Here is an 18,283-nt window from a genome sequence, read left to right as displayed (position 1 = left end):
TTTTAAGTACAAAGGTACCCAATGAACTTCTCACTGGTTTCTGCACACTGGTGATTTCCGACCTCATGCAGGCTGCTGTTATCACAAACTTCAGCTTTAGGTCTGCTAGTTTCCATTGCACCCCAAGCATCTTTTCTAGATTCCCAGTTGTCCTCACCTATTGCTCTAATAGCAATGAGCCATATGGTTACAAAAGGCTGTTAATTGTTACAATGTGGGAGAAATTGAGTCTAACTACAGCAATATTAAAGCAAACTTGCACTGTAATTGTAGCCATACTAATATTAATCCCCTCATCCCTATTTCAGAATACTTACAAATCAGGAGCTGATTGGCATACAGTCTTTGCTCTGGCACTCAGAAGGGATTAATTTTATTTTTAAAAACCAAAAATTCTGATTAGTAAACTGCTTCGAACATGATAGAAAACATATTTTTAGGTGTAGGCCCTGTCAGTATCAATTAAAGAAGTGAACAATGTTTAAACAAGTGCTGCCTCTCTCAAATTTTGTGGTACCAATGATTGATGCTCCAACATGTTATTCATAAAGGTTTCAGTGGCCTTCACCCAGAAATCACAACTAGCAAGAAGAGCTTTCTTACCAGACATGCAAATATGCAGGCAGTTCTCCAGGGCAAGCATGATGGGCTGAATGGCCTCCATCTGTGCCATGTGATGCTACCTGTACATCTATCATAAGATTAAAAATCTCTTGGATAATTATTTAAAACAGTAATTTGCAGACCTAATGAAAATAAAATCACTTGCTTGTTAATCACCAAACTACCCGAGTCAAATGTAGAAACCTGGGCTTTGATGAATCAACTTCATGGAGCTTTGACAAAGCAGTATGTTTATCAATAGAATACTGACCTAAGCAGTCAGTGACAAGTAAGCTTGCCATTGAGTATTGGACCTCAAATCAGACTGATTGCTGGGACTGAAATGTGCATTTCAAGATGTCAAGCATTGTGCCAAAGTCACATCTTTGTAGCTGAGTATATGTGCACATAGTCACAAATGCAAGGATGGAAACTTGGATGTTCTGGGCTGACAGCCCATCACCTTTCCAAACTAAAAATCCTCAAAAAGGGAAGCTATGAGAAAAGTACAATTTAGACTGGAAGTTAGAAAGTCTGGATCTAATCTATTGTCTCTTAAATGCATGATATTCTTGAAAGCCAACCCAGAAGACACAAAATTAGCAAAAAAAAAGCTTTCATACCAGACATGCAAACATGCAGCCAGTTCTCTGTCAAGAGATAAACAGGCATTGCAGCCTTTCTGGCAAAGGTAAGAACATATTTATTTTTACATTTGTGTTTTTTACACAAGTTTACTTATACCAGGCATATTAAAACAATGCTACAACAGATAATTCTCAAATTAAATTTACAAATGAAAAATTCCAGAAATTTTATTTAATATCACTCGGTAGCAAGACATGTACAACCTGCATGGAGTTGAGCTTAGAGAAAGTTACAGTGTTCACACTCACATTTGAGTTGGGGTGAAAAGGTTACAGCCCCAACTCTAATATTTAGTTTCAAAAGAAGTGTGTTTGATACATTGAAGTGTCTGATCCAATTTCTTAACATTAGCACCAGTATCAATTTTCCATACTTTAATGCTTAGTTTTAAGGGCAAAGTGATTCATGGTAAAGGACTAACAGTTGTTGAAATTTATTATAATGGCGTGTATATATAAAGCACTAATTTCTTTTCATGGGAATGTGGAGTTGGGTGGACAGATAAAGGTCTTTTTATAAAAAGGATGAAGCAAGTCATTTCAATTAAAAAGGACACATTAAAGGTGGTCACATTCTAAGTCAAAGCTGTGTATTGCAATATCAAAGATATCAGTTGTTAAAAACAAATCAATTGCAACATACACTAGTAAAAGTAGACAGACAATGATGAGCATTCTTGTATTTATTCCAGATTTGCCTCATTTATTTGCACATAATATAACTGTTATGGTAAGATGGTATGTTGATTGGAAAGGCATAATAATTGAAATTAGTAAGTTCAAGGGAGGACATCGCAGAACTCACTGAAGAGTTGTTTCCAATATCATATAACAGGACCAACTTTGAGAAATAGATCTTTTCATAAAATCTCTAAGGGAAACAAACATTTGAACGGGGAAAGAAGAAAGCAGGGCAGAGGGAGCAATCAATATATTACGAAGACAAACTTCTTTCATTAAAGAACAGAAGTTGCTACTACAGTCATTTAAAACTGCTCAAATGAAGGTAATTGAAACATTACTCATTTTTGTACCATTAAATATAAATAAAATGTATTTATGTTAGCAGGTAAAGTGCTAGTCTGTTTTGAGTATGCACCATTTCAAAAGAGTTTGATAGCAGATTTTGAGACTACATTCAATTGTGTCATCAGACCATAGCTAATGGAGTAATCATTAATTTTCATAAATGCATTTTTACAATTGACCAATTATAGGCAGGCCCACAACAGGAACATACAGGCCTGTAAAAAGTTTACCTTAAATGGACTGAATTAATAAAATTTCCAATAACCGAGTTATCCAGTTTAAATTTAATAGACTTAACATCTGAACTGCAGATATAGTCCTGAATGTTTTCAATCAATCATAAGTGCTCCTTAAGTATACTAACAGATATTTGCAAAGTCAGGAGATATAAAACTGTAGATTGCTAATGGAGATGACAAATATTTTTGACATACACATTTTTCTTTGTAGTTTCAAGGTCGAGCATCAATTTAGTTCCTTCAGTTCTAGGCAACTCCACCTTCTCAAAAACATACAGACATATATAAAACATTAAAATAAATTGTATAATCTACAAAAAAAAAATTCTAAGGATGAGGAGCATCTGAAGAACACAAAGTATTATTTTTACATCACTGATGATCCTCATTTCTCCTTCTGAGAAAAACACAATTGAGTTTATGTATTATATTCTGGCCATGTCATGGCTGTATTCATATGGAAGCAAGCACAAAGAATGGCAACATTCATCAAGTGGCTTCAAAGACAAGCACATCCCAAAGATATCCAGAGAGAACAAAGTCCTGGACAATTACATATTTTAAGTTTGTATCCCTTACCATGAGAAAAAAAAAGTGTTACTTTTGTATCTCAGTGGCTGAAGTCATGTGGTTTAAATTGCACCTTTATTAGTCCAAAAGAGTACCAATGTTCCCTGGGGAAATTCTGAATCCTGAATTGGGGTTCCAAAAATCCTGTAGTCCAGAACCAGACAGCCTACCACTTGATGTCTATGCTATTTGACATTTCACTCAATGCGTGGTATTGTCTATGCAGGACCTCTTGAACTTTGGTGGAATTTCTTCCCTCCAACCATTCCTGGTAGAGCATTTGGACATGCATGTTTGCTTCTGGAACTTGGACAGGCTGACTAGTGTATACTCCCTCCATCTGGTGCAGCAGGTCTTTATCCATCTTCCTATCCTCTGTCATTGCTTGACCTTTTCCATTGAGGCATCCTTTTGATTAAGCCAAAGGAGGGAAAAAAATGGTATTAGCAATCAGTGAAAGCAAGGTTTTGATTTTCAAAGATAAGGAAATTGTTGAGCCAGAACTAAACATTTTCAACTTCAGATCAGCCTCTATTTTCTTAACACATTTGTGCATAAACATTAAAATGTTCTGAGCCATTAAACTGTGTAGTAGTTTCATATACAGGTGAGTCAACACTAAATGCAGAATTCAAAAGAGGAAGAGAGCAGTGAACAATGAGAAAGGAGACAAGGAAGCAAAACAAGGAGGCTCCCCCAGCTATGGGAGGGTAGGCTGAACGAAAAAATATTTCCACATGAGCCTTCAAGATTATTGGCGGGGGGGGGGGGGGGGGGGGGGGGTGTGTGTGTGTGTGTGGGAGGCATGGGGTGGTGACAGTGAGCTGACATTGGCCTCACAGTCAAAAGCATTTTTGTATCAGCCACATGATTTAGGTTCAAGAAAAAAAAACACTTTAATCATCATTACTCCAAGTCTGTGGCCACACAGATTAAGCCATCATTTCCAAATGACTTGAAAAAAAGCACTGTTCGAGCATTTAAAAAAACTATTGAACCAGTGTTGAATTTGGTATTAACTTTAAGCTCACTGCCTTTTTGCTTTAAAATCACTGCAAATGCCTCTTAAGATTACTTCCTATAGGGCTACCCAAGTACAACTGTTGTAGGTTGTTGCTATTTTAAAAAAAATTTTGTCACAGGCCGAGCTCATTTAAGAGCTTTCAATGATGCTTGAAGTGAAAAGTTTAAGTAATCCATTGCTGGCTGCACAAGCTGTAGTTTTAAATTTCATTTAAAGAAAAATGGGAAGTTAATGAATTGGGTTAAATCCAGCACAAAAATATAAGCAAGTCCAAGGATGAAAGTCTTGGAGCAAAAAGCTAAATGCCATAAAACATTGAAATCTATAGTAAAACCCATTTCAAATAACATTGGAAGGTACATTCATGTTTTCATCAAGAAAAACAACTCATTTTTATTTGCTCATAGGATATGTGCATCACTGGCTTGTCAGTATTTATTTCCTAGCTGTAGTTGCCCCTTGAAATGGTGGCAGTGGGCTGTATTTCTGAACAACTGCATCTTTGGGTGCATCTTTTGGCTTCGTGTAGCTGTTGTGGCTCAGTGGGAGTATGCTTGCCTCCAAGTCAGAAGACTGTGGTTTCAAGTCCTATCTCAGGACACAACTGATACTCCAGTGCAACATGGTAGTTTTGCGCTGTCAGAGATGCCATCTTCCAGATCAGATAGTATTTTACGAAACAGTTTAGTTCCCTTTACATTTCAAAATTGTATATTTTAGAAATGTGAACATCAAGGCAATGCAATGCAATGAATGAAAACTCAGGCAGAATCTTCTCAGCCAAGTGAGAAGCACAATAGGGGAGAATTACAGAGAACAAAGTCCCATTTTCAAACCAAATGGAGTGAACAGCAAGATGGAATTCTCGTCAACGACTGGTGAAAGGCCTATTTCAAGTATCAGCATGTATGAACATCCACACCATGTTATCTTGCCTCATTGATGTGCAGCTTCCTATTCTCCCAACCGAAGTTGGGAGTTACTGCTGTCTATTTCCTAAGTGTGAAATTCAGAGCTGGAGCTCACTGTTTGCTTCTCTGGCTTTCCACCTTCGAGCCAGGCACCAATATCTCAGAATACATTCCATGGTTAACTTCCCATCATGCACCAGCGCCTGCTTGTTTGCAAGGAGGGAGTGCCAGTTTCCTCTCTGCCCAACAAGTCTGGGATAATTGACAGGATCTGGGCAGCAATGGACTGCCAGCACATGGCCAGTTGCACAGCTGAGCTTTAAGATGGTGCCAGTGTAAGGAGCTGCAGGAGGTCATGGGGCAGCCAGTACTTCCACCTGGGGCATATGGGGAGTTGGGGAAGTCAATGAGAGAGATACCATAGGGGCAAGGTGCATACATAATGAGGTGAGTAATCTTCCTGGTGCTCAAACAGAAAAACCCTCCATGAGAAAAAAATGATACTTTGTCAATTTCTGGCAAGATTCCTCCTTGAGATCTAATAGCCTTTAGAGTAAGGAATTTTGAGATTTGTTTCTGAAGCAGAAGAATGCAACGCTACATATGTGAAAACAGCAAAACTATCATCAAGTACTGACTGCACATTGAAAACAGATATACAAACTATAAATAAATCAATGCTAATGCATGACCCAGTATCGATTTTACATGTGAGCATGAACAGTGAAGATTGATAGGGTATTCAAATCTTGAAGGTTAAAGGGAAAATACAATCTTGCGCCTATAGTTCATACTTTTCTATCTGAAATACCAGATTGCAATTGACAGCAGGGACCCTGATCAATTCTCCCCATCAAGAGATTAGTGCTGAATAGCAGGTGCCTATCAAGGCCATGGCTGAACTGTAATAATGTCACATCTTCCAGCAACTTCTCCCAGGTACTGGAAATGGGTTATAAATATTAACTGTAGTCACAAAAAGCATTACATTGAATGGATGAAAGTTGAAGAAACATTACCTCCTGGACATGCAAGAACTTCAACAAAGTGATAAGGAAACTTCCCTTTCTTCAGTTTGTAAACCATATTTTGAATGTTTCTGAATCCATAGGTAGCTGCAAATCGTAAAACAATCTCACCATCTTTTTCCAAAGTTACTTCCTGAAAGTCTTTATTCCTGAAAACAGGAATAAACAGAATAACGTCATTGGCTCACACAGGCTCACACACTCTTGCCTTCAAGGAGGTTCAAACATGGTATTTTTATTAAATCCATAACTGCTCATAGATGATATAATGAAGTGGTCAGTTCTCCTGACATTTTGCAACATTTTTTAAAAACAGCTCCCTCAAAGCAAACATGTTGGGACAATTTTCTAAGCATACTGGAGGCACAAAACCATCGCTGAAGTATAAAATATACAAATGTGGGCACACTGGACCCCGACTTTGTTGCATCTTGGCAGGAAGCAACGTCTCCATCAAGTACTCAGATTCTAGTGTGATTATGTATGATTCTTTTTCTCCAAGATACATCAAGTATAATAGGATGCTGTAAAATAGTGTAATGTAGTTTGATGCTTAGGAGATACAAGAGCACATACAAAACCACCCAGCATGGTAATCTCAAAGTTACCTTTAAATAATAGTTGAAAAATACTGCCAGATAGGTTTGAACATAGGAAACTTGATACATTTGCAAAGCTATGAAGTGAAAACAATCTGAAATTGTGGATAGTTGCAACAAGAAGTTTCTAAAAAGCTAAACCTACCTGAGTGTCTTGTATGCGATTTCATTGATCTCAACACCAAAGATTTCTTTAGCAGCATATTTAAAAATGTGTTCTAGGAAGCCATCAGATCCTCTGCCATCATGCCTTGTAATACACACGTCACCAATTCCTTCAAACCTTTACCAGACGGAAAAGAAAATTAAGAAGTTTGCATTTATTTACAAATAAAGAACAGTTTCCAATACACATTAAAAATAAAATTAAGCAACTATTGTCTTACATATTGTCTAAAGGTGCTGGCTCCACATTTGTCAAAAGGAGACCTTTTTGTTCCATCATCTGCATTATTTCACCTGAAAAAAACCCATACAATTTTGATGAGCACTTAAAACATTTAAGAATAAAACACTCTCAGCTTAAAAAAAGGAACTTGGTCTTCAATAACTTTTTGGCTTTTTATAACATCTCTTCCAAAGTTAAATCCAGCAAAAATGACACCTGCTGCATTTATTGTCTCCATGACACCACCTTATATCGCAAATAATTTGCTAAAAATAACCCATGTATAGAACCATCATCTGATATAGTAACAGCTGATTGACTCATGCAAATTTAACATCCTTATTTCTAATTTTAATTTCAAAATCAAAAGCTGTAAATTTAATGTAGCCATGTTTTGCAGCAAATGCTGCAAGTACGTACAGTGATAAACATTTAAGTTTTGACAGCAGTCAAGTTAATGAGGCCATCAGAAAATACAATGCAATTCTAGTGGTGACTCCAGTTTCTCCTAACATCCCCCCAATTTGCATGCCCTAAGCCAACTCCCACTCTACTTATATGCACTTTATTCCCTCCAACTTTCACTCAATTTCTATTACACTAGGGTCATTTCCCCACACTTTTCAAAACGTTCTTCAGCCTTTTACACGACTCATCGGCACATCCTCTCACCCAGTTATGCTCTTAATTTTGACTCCGACCTTCACCATGAATCTTACCACTACTGTCAAAAAAGTTCCCTAAAAATCAAGTCTCTCTCAAACCTCTCAAGCAAGGGTGAGAAACTCATGGCTCACTTCCATTCCATCAAAAATGATTCCTTAGTTTTATTGTGGAAACTGCACAAAATAACCAGCACAATATATGTGATATAGCAAACTCCAAGTTTTCTTTTCAGTAATTTTTCCTTAAATTAGTATCACTTCAACCTTTACCACTGCGCTTCTTCACTCTCTTTTGGGAGGCACCTAAGTTCCAAAGAAGCTCCCACATACTACTTCAAATTTACATAGCTAGTCAGCAATTGCCAATACTTTCCTAGTCAAAGGATGAACCTGTGTCTCATGTTTTCACAGCCCACCCTCACTGCCTGGGATCACACCCCATGTGTTATCAGAACTCCCCTACACAGCACCAGAACCCAAGCTGTGTACATGATTAACATGCCTCACAGAACCAAGAACAAAATTGCCATATTTTAACATGTTTCCCCTGTATAGCACATTAAATTCTTCATCTTATGAGAAATCTATGAAAGATGCATTACTGAATAATCGACTCCACAATAGAATAAGAGTTTTATATGCTTACATATTTAAAATGAAAATATTGTAATCACTGGAGAGTGAAATTGGACCAAAGGCATCAATCTACTGTTCTTCATGAAATGCTGGACCCAGAATGACTTTAACCTCAAGTGAACTTAACAACTGCACATAAAAGTAACCAAATACTTAGTCAGACTACTCATTAAACTCTGAATAAAGTCCTAGTGTATAATTAACAGCAATCAGCTGCATGTCATATTATCAGATTCAGCTGAAAATGCATATAGCCCCACCTTAATAGCAAAACAAAATGTTTATGTGACATGGTGCGAATTGATTAACATACAACTGGAAAAGCAAGGACTGATTAGGGATAGTCAACATGCATGGGAGATCGTGTCAGATTGGGATTGTGTCAGGTTAGGTCAGCATGGAAACAAACCCTTTGGTCCAACTTGCCCACGTTGGCCAGGTTTCCCAAACTAGTCCCACCTACTTGCATTCGGCCCATATCCCTCTAAACTTGTACGAATCATCTACCTGCCCAAATGTTTTTTCCAAAATGTGATAACTATACCTGCATCTACCACTTTATCTGGTAATTCATTCCATACATGCACCACCCTGTGTGGAAAACTTACCCCTCAGGTTCCTCTTAAATCTTTCTCCACTCACCTTAAATATATTACCCTAATCTAGATAAAAGACCTTTGCTATTCACCTTATGTATGCCCCTCATGATTTTAAACTGCTAGAAGGTCACCCCTCAACATCCTATGCTCCAGTGAAATAAAAAAGTCAGTCTATCCAGCCTCTCCCCGTAACTCAAACCCTCCAGCCCCGGCAACATCCTTGTAAACCTTTTCTGGACCCTCTCCAATCTGGCATACACTAAGAACCCAGAAAATGTTAAAATATTATAAATGCTGAAAACCTATAAAATCAACTGAAACATTTTTAAAAATTTCAACATTTCTAAAAGGACAAATATTTTGTGAATCATTTAACCAACTCACATTCTTCACTTAATTACATAGCAAGCTGTTTTTCCTTTGTTTATATAGTCAACTATCATCTCATTTTCTGTCTGATCTTACAATCAACTAATATTTTCCCATTTTTACAAAGGGTTAGAAATCAAGCTTCCAAAAGTCTACTGCAGTAACGTTACCTGAAGTTAACACACAGTCAACACCCTGTATTTTGTAAACACTGCTGTAAAAGTCTTCTCCAAGTGCCTCCAATTTTTTATCATAACAAGGGGTTATAACCAGATGGAAGATCTTATCTGGGGTGAGATGCTGAAAAACAATTAAAAAGGTAACTCAGTACTGCTATTTTGCTTTGCATTGAATGCCAATATGCATCAACAGTTCTTAATGATCATTGTGAATACTTTCTACTCTTTTTGATTTATGGCACACACAGTCTAGAATTTATTCAACCAACATTATTCAGAAAGAAACTTACAGCATGGACAGCATTTACAACTTCCTCAAAATGACTGCATGGTTACAGTGTTAGAGGAGGCCATTTGACTTAGCAAGCCTGTGCTAGCTTTCTGATGAAGGAACTCATCAAGTGTTACTCTTAACTTTTCACTGTAGCTCTGCAATTTCCTTTTAAAAGCCTAATTGACCCTATTTCACTGAACATGCAGGCAATGAATTCTACAGCTGAATCACTTGTGGTGTGATAGATTTTCTTCACACTGCCATTACATCTTATGCCATCTACATTTAGCCAGGGCCCTCTTGCTCACAATCCTTCCACCAACTGGAAATTTTTCTCCACATTTTCCACTTCTTATCCTCTACAAAAGAGAAACGTGCATCAAACTGTCAAAGTTTTGACTTTACTATTTAAAAATGACCAACGGACTATTTCTCCTTGAAATATCAAAAACAGATGATGTGCAGTGCATATTGGAAGAAAATAACACAGCTTGGTCTAACATTGCACTGTTCAGTAAGCTACTGTTATTCAGTATTTTAAATAATTCATTTTGTGTTACATAGCAAATAATGATCCATTGCAGCTCTAATGCCTGCCATTTTTCAAAGTTCTTCACCTTCTGGGAAGTATCTTGTTTAAGCACTTCAGCTGATGATTAGTGCAAATTGACTGATATCTCTGGGAACTCAGCAGAGTGCCATGAGCAATGCAACTAATCAAGACTGTTAGTCTTATTATAGTCTTGGTTGTCAAAAGGTTCACAGCAATGAGGGAATAGCAAGGCAATTTCTTGTCTCATGCTGGAAATCAACAATAACTCAATGCCTGAAAAAAGTGACATGTTGATGAGCACACCAGTGATTCTGTGCCAAAATTTCCATCGCAGCAGCTCAAGCTGACTAAAGGTCAATGTGTACATGCATGTTGTTTCAAAACATGTAGTTTCTATTACGTGAGTGATGTTGACAGGTCAAAAGGAACAGGATAAACCAAATGCAAACAAAGAAGATAGTCAACGCCTGAGAATGGAACTGCAGTCAAGGCTAAAACATGTTAAACAATGATGCCTTTACTCCATTACCTGCTTTTTGGCAAAATAATCCTTTATCAGAGAGCCCATGACTTGCTGTGGTGATTTAGCAGTGCAGATGTGGGGAAGTACAAGGCTGCCTAGGGCTTTTTCAGCATAGCGAATCCAGCCTGCAAAAGATTACCAATACACATGTTACATTGATGGCCACAGGATGAAGCTCTTTTTTGAAGCAGTTTCCAAGGGTCTCAGGTGGCTGAATGGTGATGCAGAGTGATGCCCCCAGTGCATGTTCAATTCCCGGAATGGCTGAGGTCACTGAAAAAATTTTCATTCTCAACCTCTCCCCTCACTTGAGGTGTGATGACCCTTAATTAAACATCTCTAAAAGGAGATCGCAGTCCTATGATGTGTTAAAACTATGGTGACTTTACCAGTTTCTAGTACCACAAAGTGATGTGTGCAATATTCAGAGATATGCTAGAAAAGGCTCATCTATTGCTCATTTGAGTATGGTTTTAGTTTGGCCGCTGACACAGGTTATGTACAGATGGGCATATATCCCTCTAGTTTCCTGGTAATTTTAGTTGTAATAGTTTGAAGACTGGAATTACTGAGAGAGTTAGGAGATGTCTGGAAACCTCCCTGCTGCCTAGGTATTTCGGTAGGAGAAATGTCTACTGCAGACTGTTGATAGATGGGATTATCTAATGCTTCAAAAGACTGAAAAAGCCCTTCAACTGAAAATAGATGCTAATTTTAAATGTATAATTCACATTGAAACTGAAAAGACAATGCTCCAATTTGTAAAATATCACTGACAAAAAACAAGCTCAAAAATTGAGTCACTCCATTAATAAGGCAAGTGTTAATTATCCATATGAAGAAATGGAAATTGAGATTCGATTACCCCTATGGCTAAGCACATTCATTTCTTGTAGTACAACTGCCAGTTTAACAACTACTTTCTGGCTTTCCTTAAGAGTTTTGGTTTCAGCCAAACAGTTGAGGATAAGTGCAAAATCTGCTCTGCAGGTCACAAATTCCACATGTTCTTTGCATAAGTCATTACAAGATGAGTTGAGTAATACATGCACTGATCATATGATTCATAAACGTTTAAAGAAGGTAAAATGCTGAACACCATGGGATATTTAAAGCAGAACTGAAATTTGTAATGCTTGCAAATGTTAAGCATTGAGATTATGCTCCTAGCATACACAGAACACTACAGTGCAGTACAGGCCTTTTGGTCCTCGATGTTGCGCCGACCTGTGAAACCAAACTGAAGCCCATCTGACCGACACTATTCCATTATTATTCAATCACCATTTAAATGCCCTTAAACTTGGCAAGTCTACTACTGTTGCAGGCAGGGCATTCTATGCCCTGCTACTAAGTAAAGAACCTACCTCAGACATCTGTCCTATATCTATCACCCCTCAATTTAAAGCTATGTCCCTTCTTGCTAGCCATCTCCATCCGAAGAAAAAGGCTCTCACTGTCCACCCTATCTAATCCTCTGATCATCTTGTATGTCTCTATTAGGTCACCTCTCAACCACCTTCTCTCTAACGAAAACAGCCTCAAGTCCCTCAGCCTTTCCTCGAGACCTTCCCTCCATACCAGGCAACATCCTGGTAAGTGTCCTCTGCACACTTTCCAACGCTTCCACATCTTTCCTATAATGCGGCGACCAGAACTCTACGCAATACTCCAAGTGTGGCCCCAGAGTTTTGTGCAGCTGTTACATGATCTCATGGCTCCGAAACGCAATCCCTCTACCAATCTGTTCTTTTTAGTCAACCCCTTAGCACCATGAATGATTTGCTTCCACCCTAGTTCAATGCACTGAAGTGACTGACAGTCGGTAAGACTGCACATTGTTCTGTCACAAGTGATGCTTGAAGGGCTGGGCTGATGAAGTTACTGGAACTTTATGCCTCTCACCAATACCTCAACTTCACCTTTACACATACATGATGAAACATTGGCTTGGTCTTGGTCAAATGGCTAGGTGCCTTGGAAATGACTGGTGTCTTTGTTCCACTGTAATAGATTACCATGGTCTGTCTGTGACCACATGCAGGCATGTGCAGTCACAGGGTCACTTATGGCTCCCAGCTTCATCTCACAGCACGCTGCCCTACCATCAGATTTCCTCCCTTCACCCTTACAGATTCTTGCTACAGTAGGCCTCCACTTGCATCCACCGTCCCACATTTCCCCCCTCAAAACAGTACCTCAGATGTTCCGAGTCTTACCTACCCCCAGCCCTTTGCTCTGGTTTCAGGTCCCCAGCTGTCAGCCCCTCTGCCCCTAGCCCTTCTCCGTGCCCTTTCTTCTACTGCCAGCCACTGTCCCCCAGATCTCAACACATTTAAATAGGAAGCATTATTCCTCTGTACTAGAAGCTGATTGTTTTGCAAAAGGAGTACAAAAATCAGCTGTTTCCATATTGAACCAGCTGCAGCTTGATATTTGAGCTGACAGGCAGCTTTTAAAAAAATTGATTTTAAACAGGCTGCCTCAACAGACAGCCATTCTCCTGGTGTCAATGACAAGCTGTACTGGATCCTTGTATTAAGACAAGAGTACTCCAGGATGGTATGTAGTATCATATAGAGCTACTGACAGGTGGGTTTCTGTCAGAAGATAGTATTGGAAGAAACAACGTAGCTACAAAAGAAATACTAGTAGTGCCTGGCAGATGATTTCTGGCAATGTTGTAGAATAGAGGCAGAATGCTTTACTGCAAGTGCAAAATATCCCCTCATCAGAAAGCAAGTGAGGCCAAACAATTCTGAGAATTTAGTGGTCCTTAGAACTGCAACAGTAACTAAGGGCTGTAGCACTTAAAGTACAACAAAATATTTAATTGCATCATTTGCCAGGAAAGTGATTTCTTTTTAGCATGCCACTTTATAGGAACACATCAAGAATGTTAAAAGAAAGATAGCTGCATTTCCCTTTCCTCAAGTGATTCTTCATAGATAGAAATGTCCAGCTGTTTCCATCTAACAGTACTTTAAAAAGGAGTACAATAGCAAATTGGAGAGATAGGACTCACCGAGAGGACACAGCCTACCAACTGTAGTGCAGCCATGTCATATTGCTTTCAGCCTACTTGTTTTTTCCTTTCACTTTAGTCATGTGCAAACACTGCATGGCAACAGGCACAATGGGCATCACATGATTCCTGCAGTTGCATAATATTTGACTATTTAACAAAAAGGTCACAATCGTCTTACAGATACAAGCTGAATCATGGTTCAGTTTTTCAAAGATTTGCCAGGAACGTGGATACAAAATCCCACTGCTATCGGCTGAAAAGGTAACATGATGGAATTGGTCCATCAATTCAGTTTTTTTAAAAAAACAGATAATTCTTACACAAAATCTTACCCGGTTATTATTTTTCCCCAACAAAAAGGTACACCCCATTTAAAATCTGTTCTAATTGCATATTTCCATTTTAACTGGGCCTTAAAAAAAAAAATCAGACTGCCACTCACAACCTCTTTTGATTCATCCCTTCCCTCGCCATCCTTCTACAACCATCCTGCTCCCTCCTTCCCATTGGCAGTTCCTCTTGCTGTTTCGTGTCCTCTAGCTAGGAGCGAGGGTTTGGATCATACAAGAGTAGGAGTGGGATGTAAGACAATGAGAGAGTGGCAAGAAGAGTCGCTAAAGGATGCAGTGAGTTCACGGGAGGGCTAACTTGTCAGGAGATACAGCAGTTTGAGAAGGTTGGGGAATGGAAGAGGTGGCAAGTGTGTAAAGTATGTGACAACTGAGAGGGTTACAGTGAAGCAGCAAATCAGGAGTGTAACAAGAGGGCGATTGGGGAAGGTGGTAAGCGGGAGGGTTGGTGAGCAGTGTGTAAATTGGAAGCGTTAAGAGAATTTCTGGGTCAGTTAAGTTCACGATAGTTAAAAAGAGCCTTTTAATGTAAAATTACAGGCCAAGAAATTAACCCTTAATTATATTATTTCTGTTGGGAAACTGATTTTGGTTTAGTGTATTATTTTACAGGAACACATTAAGAGTGATAGCTGTACTTCCCTCTCCTCAAGCACTTATTCATAGATAGGAACATGCAGCTCTTTCTGTCTAACAAAACATCAATTACACTTCTGGTTTGATCTTGCTTTATATTATTTAAGACAAATCTCTCAAGTGTAATAATTAAGCTACAATATAAATGCCAAATCAGGCAGCACATGCAATCATGCTTTTCCCGTATCAATATCAAGATAAATCAAATATTGAGAAACCAAATGTTTATGATAAAAAAAATGAATCTTTCAGCCACTTGTACCACAGGGAGTGCGAAACATGGAGTAGGAGTTGGGGAATGGTACAGAGGTTTCAGAGAGACAGACGATTTTCACTGGAACAAAGAACAGCAAGAGATTTAACTGCAGTTTTTGAAAAATGAACAGCTTAAAAAGGAAGATTACTACATTTGGAAGATTAGCAATGGCTATTTATTTACATTTACAATTGGAGGGTGAAAGGGACTGATAAGTTTCTTTGTGCACAGTTGTTACAACGTGAAGTGTTTTGCCACTGGAAGCCCACTGCATGTTGTTTCGAGCAAAGACAGGATAAAAGTTTGAAATGGTGGAGAGAGAGAGAGCGGGACAAGGAAATTAGTTTAAGATTGCACGGCAAAAATCTGGCAAATGAACTGAGTGCGCCCTTTGTTTGCTGCAAGTTTCTATTGTATTAGAATAACATTAATCAAATAGCCCGTGGTAATAATTAGCAGATATTTTCCCCAAGAGCTTCATTTTGTATTTTCTGATGGTATGCACTTAGTTCAATAACAAAATTCAAAAATTAAACAGCACAAACCATTGCCTTATAAGCCTACCAATAACGAAAGATGACTGAGTATCAATTTGTGATATATTCTATAAAACTTTAGATGCTGCTTGCCTGAAAATATACCCAAAAAACATGCGTGAAAACAGGAGGCTGTACCTTTGGTCATATTCAAGCCTGAGTTACATAACTCTGGATCTTTATTGGTCAATCAAAAATACATGTGGGGGTCAGACAGTAAAATGCAGTTAAGACCATGATCAGATCAGCCATGATCTTTCTGAATGGCAGTACAGATTTGCAGGCCTACTTATGATAAGTAGGCCATGTTAGCCATCATGCCAAGTCTTTAAACCTAAATTTTTTGAAGACCAGAAGTAAATGTATGGAGTGGGCAGAGGACAGAAGAATAGGGAACATGAATGTCCAGAAATTGAATTGATGGCCATTGCAACATTGAGGCTTTTAATACAGAAAGGTTTCTATATGAATTACATAGAGTATATCCCAGTCATAATGGAGATTGTGTGTACATAATTAGAGTTTTAAAACACTCAGGCAAACAGTATTTATACTGGTAACTAGGTGGCAATGTTGCAGACCTATTATAATACAAACTGTTACCAGCACTATTTGCCAATTCAATTCTGTGTGATAGTTGTATGGTAGATGGGCAAAAGTAATTATTTGAACAGACATGAAGCCTATAATTTCAGAACAATTGGTAACTCATTTTAGATTTGTTTAAGGAACACAGTCACTGATGTCAAAGCTAATGATAAATGAGACAGAAGTTAAGTGATGCCAGCAGTTTGAAACTCAAATCATTTGACTGTTACTTCAAAGTTAAAACATAATACAAAATATTTGCGAAGTGGCTTACCTGGGCAGGCAGAGGCAAACATTGGTAAAGCATGTTGGTCTTGGCTTCTCTGGTAAAAGCGCTGAACAAATTCTCTCTGACTCTCGAGAAGGCTGAAATCAGCTGCCAATGTCATATTAAAGACATAATGGACTCCTGAAAAGCCAAGCATTTAGTATTGATTGGGACACAGTCAATTTATCTCTCAACATCAACATTTTCTTTTGGAACTTTTAGTTGAGAACTTCTCTGCTATACTGAAGCACAGCAATGTAATAAAATTGGATTTTCTGGCTAGAAATACACCATCTTTACACTCGCTACTGATATTGATTACACTCACTATGAGCAAGTGTGGGAAGACCTATTAACACCTGGAGGAGAGGCCTGTGACTACACATTGAAAACAAAATCAAGGAGAGACTGAAGTATTAGTGAGCGGCAACATCACTTTGAAACAGAAATTCAAAATCACAGAGTGGGTACCAAATAGCATTGTTGTTAATGATTTAAGCCCCACAGTATATTGTGGGGTATTGCTTTAAACTCAATGCTTAAAGATCAAACAAACTGTATGATAAAGGACTATGTTGACAACTGGCTGACTGAAATATTACATCATATGATCAAAGGTGATAGAGGGGTCATGGGCATTTTAGCAGAGAATGTTTGTAAATTATTCAGTAGTACACTTAAATGTCACAGATGTAAATTGTCTCAGGTTTGCTTTACTTAATGCAAGGAAAACTTGTGAATTTATAACTTGCACTTCACAATCAAAGCACTGAGATCTACAGTAACTTTCACTCTGATGTTGCATTCTGCATCTATCTAATCAAAGCCAAAAAGAGCAAAAGTATTAAGAACATTATTACTTACCAAGGCCTTTCAAGAATCCGCAAAGTCTTTGGATTACATCAGTAACATTTATACAATGTTTAGCAGCAAAATAGGGCACCGATTGAGGGGAAATTGAAACTACTAGCACTGTGTGTTTGGACACATCACATCTCTAAAAATAAAGGACAGGACATATCCATTAGTCAAGCCCATTTAATCAATAAATTGTTACTTTATACTTAAAGGGCTGCTTTAATTGCATCCAGAGGCTTAAAATGAGTATCAGGTGGAGGTTTGGGAAACTGTTGTCTATAGCATTAAAAGAATTGCTGTCTATTAATAGCAAAAGCAACAGATACAGCTTCTAGTAGTCGAGGATGGTGTGCATGCAGGCTGTGGATTTGGGGGTGGGTGGGGGGTTAATTGAGGGGCAGGGGACTGGTTCCAAAGCAGCTGAAAGACAGTTTGTGATACGGAAGTGAAAGTAAAATAGACAGGATCTGGGATCTGAAATGCAGCACAGACTAGGTCAGTTCTCCACTGACTCGGACTGGAAAGAAATGGAACAAGTGTGTAGAGATTTAATAAAAAAATACAATTAACTTTAACCGAAGTAGAAATTTGGCAAAAATGAAGTCAGATTACATTTCTAAAACCTTAAAGTTGGCTCATCTTCGATGTTGTCAACATCCTATATTGTGTGATGCCACAGAATTAGGCCCACCTGTGATGTCCCCCACAGACAGTTTACCGACTGTGAAACCTCAGAACAGGATGACAAATAAGTCAGTTCCCAGGGTAATGTAACTCAGAAGTCAACTATTTTAGGAAGGTTGGGGACAAAACTAAAAGATAATCTGCCATATTTGTGGCATTCACTGTAATGATTCAGAAAAGGTTTCCATATTTACAGACCAATACATCTTTCAACAAAAACCCTCTAAAATCAGACATTGTCCT

The 18,283-nt window shown here is 38.3% G+C and overlaps 1 protein-coding gene across 4 annotated transcripts in view; it reads right to left on the bottom strand.

Moving 5' to 3' along the window:
• Positions 1-1,403: 1,403 nt before the first annotated feature.
• narf (nuclear prelamin A recognition factor) overlaps positions 1,404-18,283 on the bottom strand; it is a 23,292-nt gene continuing 6,412 nt past the window's right edge. For all 4 annotated transcript variants that reach the window (XM_048554974.1, XM_048554973.1, XM_048554975.2 and 1 more), the window contains 8 exons: positions 17,363-17,495; positions 16,505-16,639; positions 10,843-10,961; positions 9,478-9,607; positions 7,037-7,109; positions 6,796-6,933; positions 6,043-6,200; positions 1,404-3,496 (listed from right to left, as the gene is read on the bottom strand). In XM_048554974.1, coding sequence (XP_048410931.1) covers positions 3,255-3,496; positions 6,043-6,200; positions 6,796-6,933; positions 7,037-7,109; positions 9,478-9,607; positions 10,843-10,961; positions 16,505-16,639; positions 17,363-17,495 — 1,128 coding nt within the window. In that variant the 3' untranslated portion in view covers positions 1,404-3,254. The remainder of the gene's footprint in view (positions 3,497-6,042; positions 6,201-6,795; positions 6,934-7,036; positions 7,110-9,477; positions 9,608-10,842; positions 10,962-16,504; positions 16,640-17,362; positions 17,496-18,283) is intronic.

Source organism: Stegostoma tigrinum, chromosome 22 (assembly GCF_030684315.1).
Source record: "Stegostoma tigrinum isolate sSteTig4 chromosome 22, sSteTig4.hap1, whole genome shotgun sequence".
NCBI classification, from domain to species: Eukaryota; Metazoa; Chordata; class Chondrichthyes; order Orectolobiformes; family Stegostomatidae; genus Stegostoma; species Stegostoma tigrinum.
This window is presented reverse-complemented; position numbering and strand designations above follow the sequence as displayed.